Genomic DNA, 9,721 nt, shown 5'->3' with positions numbered 1-9,721 from the left:
CCCTGCAAACTGTTGTCGTGTGGGTTCGAGAGCTTTATAGGACTAAAAAATACTGCGATACTTCCACAAGAAAGTGTGATGGCAAATGATCATGATGTTACTGTCATCATGGAGTTTGGCAAGGTTGACGGAATGCCCGCATATAATTTCAAAATAAGTTGCTGATTTGCTAATTGAATATGCAGGGTTACTTCACAATATTTTGATGATACGCACTAGTTTTATTTTTGTAGCGTATCTGTAATGTTAGTTGCGTATTTGATACGCTTGAATTTTATTTCACTGCGTATTTCTGCATTTCTGATGCGTATTTAACGAAGATACGCAGCTTATCTGGAGCTCTGAAGAGACAGTTGGTACTGGTACAAAGGTCTACAACAAGCAAGGTCACGGTGCATGCTGGATGTACCCATTGATAATCACCATTTCGAGTACTAATAAACAAACCACATGACAAACATAAAGCCAATTTATTCAAATCTAACTACAAGTCTAGCTCTCAGTTTTTCCCTAAATGTGGGAACGCTTTCAGCATCCTCTTCCTCTGCAGCCTCTCCCTCCGCAACTTCTTCATCTCCTCTCTCCTCATCTTTTCCTTGTACAGCATGATGTACTTCCCCATCGAGCTCCGGTACGGAGGATGCAGCAAGCGATACGTAGGGTTAAACTCTTTTGGCCAAGGGTGTTCACGGAACTTTTTGAAACCTTTCAGTCCGAGAAAGTTGCGAACATAGCCGCCACGTGGGGCTCCCGTTGTCCCTGTTTCTAGGAGGTTGAATGCTTCATTCCTCTCTTTCACTACGGATAGCAAATTCTCCATGCTTTCTTCGACCTGTTCAGGAAAATAAAAAAACACATTTTTTAAAATAATCAATGTACCCCGCTTTTAACAGTGTTCCAGTTATATCCATGACAGTAAGACATGTTGGCTTAATGTGGAAGGAAAGTGTGAGTGAGTGAGTTTGGTTTTACGCTGCGTTTAGCAATATTCCAGCAATATCACAGAGGGGGACACCAAAATGGGCTTCACACATTGTACCCATGTCGGGAATCGAACCTGGGTCTTCGGCGTGACGAGCGAAGGCTTTAACCACTAGGCTTCCCGACCGCCCCAGAAGGAAAGGGTGAAGTGATGCACTTCGCTGAAACCCAGGAACCTTGGTACTGTGCTGACACACCGAGAAACAGAATCGAGGCCAACTGGGATTGGAGTGAGCGAGTGAGTTGAGTTTAACGCCGCTTTTAACAGTATTCCAGTTATATCACGGCGTGTCAGCTTAATGTGGGAGAAAAGCCCGAAGTGATGCAGGTCTAAGACGTTGACCACTTCGGTGAAACCCACGAGCATGGGTATGGTGCTGACAAACCTAGAAACACATTCAGGGCGAACCGGGATTCGAACCCACAATCATAGGTTTCTGGCGTGTCCAAGGGACGCAACTATGCACAGTGAATCGCGGCGCCTTAGACGACTGGGCCACCCATGCCCCCACCGGGATTGGAACCAACAATCATGTTTCTGGCATGCAACTCTGCCTTAGACAACTGGGCCACCCTTTTCCCCTCTTAAATTAGAAATGAACTCATCACAGCAGCCTGGGCCCTGATCACGTGTCACAAGTGTGAGTTTACAAGCTGTACTGGCTTGTACAGAGTGAGTGAGGTGGTGTTTTTCTTATATTGGTTGTGAGGGAGGGAGGTTTAACGCCGCTTTGGTACACATTGAGACTGAGGGGTGCACGTGAACCATCAGCTCGTAAAGTCCCGTATCTCCCACTCATGTCACATGTGACCCGTGACCCGTGACCCGTGAAGATTCCGGGGTAGAATAGATCTTCAGCAACCCATCCTTGCCGTAAAAGGTGACAATGCTTGTCGTAAGAGGCGACAAACGGGATCGGGTGGTCAGGCTCGCTGACTTGGTTGATGCATGTCATCGATCCCAATTGCGTGGATCGATGGCCGTGTTGTCAATCACTGGATAGTCTGGTCCAGACTCAATTATTTACAGACCGCCGTCATACAGCTGGAATATTGCTGAGTGCGGCGTTAAACAACAAACCAACCAACCAAATTATGTATCATTCAATCTCATAAAAATCAGATCTTAGTTCTCACTACTGCTAAACAAAGATCTGCATAAAAATACTAACCAAAAAAAAAAGAACAAAGAAGTCAACATTAGCCAGTCAGAAAGCAGCTTTCTCAAGCTATACACCACTAGTTTCAAACATGTGACTTCCGGCTATACTTTGACAACTATCTTGACAATGTTCTCGAATAAATATTTTAGAACTGACCAAATGTACATTGTGAAATGTCTAACAGATGGCCTAGGTTATATAGTTGTACTTCCCATGGGCTTGGCAAAGTCTCTTCGTTCAAATGTTTACCCCATTTAAGCAACAGATAAGACAATGATTTTGATGGATTCAGTCATAATACATCCCGTTACTGTCACTCGGAATACCCCATGTTAACCTTTTCTGATTCTCTGATTGGTCCGACGAAAGGTCGTTCTGAGGTGACCAGTAATGGGATGTCCTCAGATCCTTGTTTAGCAGTAGTAAGAACTAAGATCTGATTTTAATGAGATTGCAAGTATTGTTTTGGTGTTTGTTTGTTTGTTTGTCTTTTAACGCTGCACTCGGCAATATTCCAACCATATGACGGGGGTAAATAAATGAATGACATCATGAGTATTGCCATACGCAATGGGGATATGATAACATGCATCAACCAAATCAGCGATCCCAATCCCATTAGTCGCCTTTTATGGGTGAGTGAGTGAGTGAGTATGGTTTTACGCCGCTTTTAGCAATATTCCAGGAATATCATGGCGGAGGACACCAGAAATGGGCTTCACACATTGTACCCATGTGGGGAATCGAATCTGGGTCTTGGGCATGTCGAGCGAACGCTTTAACCACTAGGCTACCCGACCGCCCCCGCCTTTTATGAGTGAGGGAGTGAGTTTGGTTTTACGCCGCTTTTAGCAATATTCCAGCAATATCACGGCAGGGGACACCAGAAATGGGCTTCACACATTGTACCCATGTCAGGAAACGAACCCGGGTCTTCGGCGTGACGGCGAACGCTTTAACCACTAGGCTACCAGACCGCCCCCCGCCTTTTATGACAAACATGGGTTGCTTAAGACCAAATTTAACCAGGATCTTCACGGTGAGGTATGTGGAAATATATGATCACCCCACCTTATCGTATATGAAAATATATGATCACCCCACCTCATCGTATGTGGAAATATATGATCACTCCCACCTTATCGTATGTGAAAATATATGATCACCCCACCTTATGGTGTGTGAAAATATATGATCACCCCAGCTTCTCTTATGTGAAAATATATTATCACCCCACCTTATTGTATGTGAAAATATGATCACCCCACCTTATCGTATGTGAAAATATATGATCACCCCACCTTATCGTATGTGAAAATATATGATCACCCCAGCTTCTCTTATGTGAAAATATATGATCACCCCACCTTATCGTATGTGAAAATATATGATCACCCCACCTTATCGTATGTGAAAATATATGATCACCCCACCTTCTCTTATGCGAAAATATATGATCACCCCACCTTATCGATCCTCTCTGGACTTGGAAGCAGGGTACACAGCCTCTTGTATTCAGCCTCCATTGTGAGCAGCATGTTCCTCTCCTTCAGCAACACGTACCACAGTTTGTGGAGGTCGTCGTTGCCCTTGATTCGCAACTCATCCTTCTTCCAAGGTCGACCTACAGAGGAGTGAGTGAGTGAGTGAGTGAGTGAGTGAGTGAGAGTGGTTTAATGCTGTGTTTAGCAGAATTAAGGAATATCAAGGCTGGGGACATCAGTTGGTTGGTTTGTTGTTTTACACCACATTCAGCAATATTCCAGCAATATGACGGCGGTCTGTAAATAATAGAATCTGGACCAGACAATCCAGTGATTGAAACATGAGCATCGATCCACGCAATTGGGATCCATCACATGCATCAACCAAGTCAGCAAGCCTGACAACCAGATCCCGTTAGTCGCCTTTTACGACAAGCTTAGTCGCCTTTTACTAATGGGTTCACCTATTGTATCAAAGTTGGAAATAAAAAGATGTTGGCCTTCTGAATGATGAACTAACCCTTTCCCCAAGGAGTAGGTGTGTAATTGATTGGCCATTCATGTATTAATATTTCACTCAAAGATAAGTTTCACTACTCTGTGAGAAAAGAACAAAATTACCAATTTAGACATGCAATTTAATTTTATTTTTTTTATAATTTTATTTTTTTTTCCAATTGCAATTTAATGCTTAATATGAACTCAGCTCATCTATCAAGTAGTGACCGTAACCATGGTAACAAATGTAAATGTTTCTGTGGCAGTGGATCTCAACTGATCTCAAACTAATATCCTCCCTTTCCCCCCCTAATGAAAATCAAACAGTTGCTCCCTTAAGCATGGTTGACACTCACAAACCAAGTAACACACTCCGGCTGAACCCGGATTTGAACCCATGATCATGGGTAGCTGGCTGCCAAAGGGGTGCAACTCTGCACAGCTAATTACATCGCCTTAGACGACTGGGCCACCTGTGCCCTCTCTTGGCATATTGATTAATAACTGAGTTGGGTTTAACGCTGTTTTTAACAGTATTCCAGTTATATCACGGCGTGCCAGCTCAATGTGGGAGGAAAGCCTAAAGTGATGCAGGTCCCAGACTTTTACCACTTCGGTGAAACCCACGAGCACGGGTATGGTGCTGACAAACCTAGAAACATAATCGGGCGAACTGGGATTCAAACCCACATTCATAGGTTTCTGGCGTGCCCAAGGGACGCAACTCTGCACAGCGAATCGCGGCGCCTTAGACGACTGGGCCACCCATGCCCCCTATTGATTAATAAAAAAACAACATTGGCCTAAGTCTGGATCACCGGTCAAGAGTCAAGTAGCAAGAGTCTTCACCATGTTTTTTAAGCTACATAATCTTGATAACTCAACTGCAAAACCCTCACCAACTTTGACTTTTTCTTCTGCCCAGTGTTTTCTCTCATCGAGAAATTCAGATAGATCTTGACGACGTATACTTGTGTGAAAGCCTGCTAGTTGTGCTGGCTGACTGAATCTGTAACAGAAATAACAACACAACTTCAGTACTTGTTTCTTATCTGCTGCTTGATGGAGTGAGGGAGTTGGGTTTAACACCGCTTTTAGAGGCATTCCAGTCATATAATGGCGTGTCAGCTCAATGTGGGAGGAAAACCTGACGTGATGCAGGTCTCAGATCTTTACCACATTGGTGAAACCCACAAACAAACCCAGAAAAATAATGAGGTGAAGCGGGGTTCAAACCCATGATTATCGGTTTCTGATGTGCCCAAGGGACGCAACTCTGCACAGCAAATTGCACGCCTAAGACAACTTTGCCCCTAATACTTGATGGATAATTAGGGAATACATTTGCCTTGAAACACTTCCGATAGTTCACATAAAAATAAATTCAATGATTACATAAGAAACATAGGTAATCCAGATAATGATTGAATTTCATACCTGTCAAGTCTGACACATTCTAATAAAACATCCCCTAGGCTCTATCGCATCATCTTTCCGAGGCAAGAGAGTTAACTGACTTTAAAAGTCCAGTTTCCACCCTTGCCGAACTAGGCTGGAATAACTGGGCTCGATCGTAGTGCCACCAGTGGCTATTACCAGGTATGTCCCTTCTAAGCCTCTCCTATGGACCAATCAGATTCTACCTCTCGTATCACTTGCGTTTGCTTCTCACAAAATGGTGGCGCCCAGTCAAGACGATCTGATCGATAACCAAGATCTATATTGTGATAAAACGGGTCTTACATCGCGAAATGGATCAAATCACGTGAGCACCTTGATTAAAAACATGAAAGGATTTGGAAAATATCTGCTGACAATGAGTTGGCGGTGCACATGCTTTGCAAATCCTGCAATCGATCGAAATCTGCATGACTGTTTACGAACCAGATTTTGATTTTGATGCTTGATTTTGATTGGACTATGCATAGACTCGTTAGTCCAGCCAAAATGTAACTCCATAATACCAGCCTAGTTCGGCAAGGGTGGAAACTGAACTTTTATAGTCAGTTAACTCTCTTGCCTCGGGAAGATGCTATCAAATATGAATTGTTTAATACTAAAACAATACTTATAAAGTACAGGTTCCATCTCTGATTAAACTACTTGCACAGTGACCCAGATGAGCTGTTTATCTTCAGATAATAGTACCACGGCACTGTAGCTCCCCTTGAGTTATATATAAAAAAGAAAAAGTTAATTCTGATGTCTTGAGTGAGTGAGTGAGTATGGTTTTATGCCGCTTTTAGCAATATTCCAGCAATATCACAGAGGGGGACACCAGAAATGGGCTTCACACATTGTACCCATGTCGGGAATCAAACCTGGGTTTTCGGCGAGACGAGTGAACGCTTTAACCACTAGGATACCCGACCGCCCCTCTAATGTCTTGAACTTTGACAGATGCAACCATTGTACATATTTATTTCATTATTCTTCAATGTCTGCTTTTTAGTGTTTGTTGTGAGAGACAAGTTGACACCATCTGAATCATATCCAGAGTAATAATTGGCGGTACTGTGGAATAAAACAATAAAACATCTCACACCTTTTGGGTGTTTTTTGCCCATATTGCACATTCACGGCCCTGCTACAGAACAATATATGATGCCATCATAGGGAGAAGCATGGAGTGTGAGTGAGTGAGTTGGGATTAACGCCGCTTTTAACAGTATTCCAGTTATAGCATGGTGTGTCAGCTTAATGTGGGAGGAAAGCCCGAAGTGATGCAGGTCTCGGACATTTACCACTTCCGTGAAACCCACGAGCACAGGTATGGTGCTGACAAACCTAGAAACATAATCGGGGCGAACCGGGATTCGAACCCACAATCATAATTCTCTGGCGTGCCCAAGGGACGCAACTCTGCACAGCGAATCGCGGCGCCTTAGACGACTGGGCCACCCGTGCCCCCCATCATAGTGGCCAAATTTCAGTTTCAAAGATGTTAACTGGGCATGCTGGGGTCCCTTTGCACTTTAATGCTTCATGGCATATCTATCATCTGTATGCAAAGACGAAAAATCTATAGCAATTATAAGAAACAGAAGCCTGAATTATAGACTAACATTTAGTCTCTGAAATCTAATATTACACAATATCCTTCTTGACTCTAAAAATAAAAAAAATTTCCCTATGCTGATTTCAGAATAGAGCTAGCTTGAGCTGGCTAGACTTGCTTTTGTATGCATTTCTAGATTATTATTTTTTCATAAAATAAATATATTCCACGGTCATGGTGCAGGACTACCTGAATTACTGAGTGCAGACAAACATTTCATAACATATCAAAAGTATCATTATGTGTTTATTGCCATGTAGCTTAATCTAGCATCTACTGTCCAATTAAAGCTGTTTTTGTGAAGATTTTAAGTGAACTTAAAATCATAGTCAAACAAGGTCAAAATTTAAACAATTTCCAAAAAACACCACATATGTTGAACCATACAACTTACTACACAGATTCGACCAATGATGATTCGGGGTAGAATAGGTCTTCAGCAACTCTACTTGCAATAAAAGGTGACTATGCTTGTCGTAACGGGCGACTAACGGGATCGGGTGGTCAGACTCTCTGACTTGATTGATGCATGTCATCGTATCCAAATTGCGTGGATCGATGCTCATGACATGACACTGGATTGTCTGGTCCAGACTCGGATTATTTACAGACAGCCATGATATAGCTGGAAAATTGCTGAGTGTGGTGTTAAACAACAAACAAACAAACTACACATATTCCAAATGATACCACATTTTGAACAAAAATGAGTAATGGCTATAAATATTGAAATACCTACATATATGTCGCTTATGATGTGGATAAAAATTGTAATATTTGTTTACCTGTAGGGCTGGAAGGGGTAACTCGGGTCGGGGGGATCTTGAGTAGGACCCGCGTACCCACAGGACTCCCCGCACCCGTGGTTAGTCATGTGATATATTGTTTCATGACCAAAACTCACTATAGCTCAGTGGTTACACTACATGTCGCTAATGTTCCCATTTCTTTCTGACGATACACACATTCCTTCTGACTTGTATATGTTTGAGTAAAGCTAAAGCTTCAGTCAACTTCAATGAACGCATGGTCTGATTGTTTTATACATGTATCTAAACAGTTCTTGCCAGGGCTGCGGTAAAACAATTCAATTCCCAATCAGACATTAGTCTAGGGTTGGGTAAAAGGGGGTCAAATACCTGGGTAGTACACTTGTCCCAGCCCTAATTACCTGATTCTGTAAAAAGTGAAATTAATGCGTCACCAAAAGAATGCGACCGCTGGCCCCTTGCCAAAAATGCGACTCAATATGAATGCGACACCCCTCCTCTCAAGCATCAGTGGATTTATATCTAAACAAAACGTCCTCTGTCAGGTTTACAGGAGAATCCTCACCTTAACCCAACCTTACATTAAACCAATCACACACCAAATAGCACCGCTTATTAGCACTGAGTAGAGTACTTCAGCTAAAACAATACGTGCACGCTGGCTCGTGTCGGCCTTTGATGCAGTCGCAAAGAGCAAAGACACCGTGTTGGGTGGCGTCTGTCTGGACTTGCAGGTGTGATCAGTGATGACATGAATGAGTTGAACGCTTGTCTTCACCCGAGCAGTATCAATTCACAGGATGTAATTGGTGTTTGAATGACATTGTTTATGTACTTTTTACAAGTGCTGCTCAATAAACATTGATGTGGAATACATAGTTGTTTGTTTTCAGCGTATGTCTAAGTTGGTATTTCTGCTATCCAAAATGTCTTATTGTTGATATAAATGCGATGTTTAATAATGCGAGCAAAGACCACACGCATTTTTTGCATTTAATTCACCCTCACGTTAATTTCAATAGTCACTACTCAAGACATACACTGATCATGGAAATAGAGCAATGGACTTCATAAAGAACAGCTAGGCTATATGGTGTGGAGCCCATTACAATCTAGTTCCAGACACTGCTGCACGGGAGCGAGTACGCCGAGTGTAATGTGAGGCAATCTCTAAATGTAATTTTAAGTCACTCAAAATATATGACAGGCTACATGTCAGTGGTGGTTCGAAAAGTTTCCCATTTCTCATAAAGAAATCTTCTGTCGATTTCATGATAATTACTTGGCCAAAATGAAAACAATCCATGTAAAAATATCATCTGGTACAAAATAAAAATCCGATGTCCCATGTTGACTGCTCTAAAGTTACAGTTTACTGACAACATACTTTTGGTAGACACACGCACCTGCTACATTTACACTGGAGAGATGACTGTAGTAAAAGCCTTGTATTTGATTCAGCATTGATCAATAGGGGCTGAAGCCTGACCGACAAAACTCTTAAAGCTGAAGACATATTCTTCAGCAGTGCCATGGCTTTCAAGAACCTATATATTACACTTTGACTTAACCTAAATGACTGTTCATATTTTAAGATGTAAAGGGGCGTAACTGTCGTGAAACATGTTATTGATTTTCTTTGTAAAACTCCTTTGCAGGGTATGTCTATTATATCAACTGCATTTTCTTCACATAATGCAACTGTAAGGAGTAACGCGAAGGTCAAGCGTAATGTACTAACTCTTTAAAACTTATTTTATACAAAGG

At 42.2% G+C, this 9,721-nt stretch overlaps 1 protein-coding gene across 1 annotated transcript; it reads right to left on the bottom strand.

Annotated features, from left to right (window-relative positions):
- Window positions 1-451: 451 nt before the first annotated feature.
- On the bottom strand, window positions 452-9,524 carry LOC124112718 (39S ribosomal protein L47, mitochondrial-like). Its single transcript, XM_046472842.2, has 4 exons — window positions 9,361-9,524; window positions 5,026-5,135; window positions 3,611-3,768; window positions 452-832 (listed from the first exon to the last, which is right to left on the bottom strand). Exons 1-4 carry the CDS (start codon window positions 9,486-9,488, stop codon window positions 500-502), a joined length of 729 nt encoding a protein of 242 aa, XP_046328798.2. The 5' UTR covers window positions 9,489-9,524; the 3' UTR covers window positions 452-499.
- Window positions 9,525-9,721: the final 197 nt, after the last annotated feature.

Source organism: Haliotis rufescens, unplaced genomic scaffold (genome assembly GCF_023055435.1).
Source record: "Haliotis rufescens isolate VD_foot unplaced genomic scaffold, xgHalRufe1.0.p SCAF_105, whole genome shotgun sequence".
Taxonomy (NCBI): domain Eukaryota; kingdom Metazoa; phylum Mollusca; class Gastropoda; order Lepetellida; family Haliotidae; genus Haliotis; species Haliotis rufescens.
Note: the sequence above shows the minus strand (reverse complement) of the source record. Positions and strands in the feature narration are given on the sequence as shown.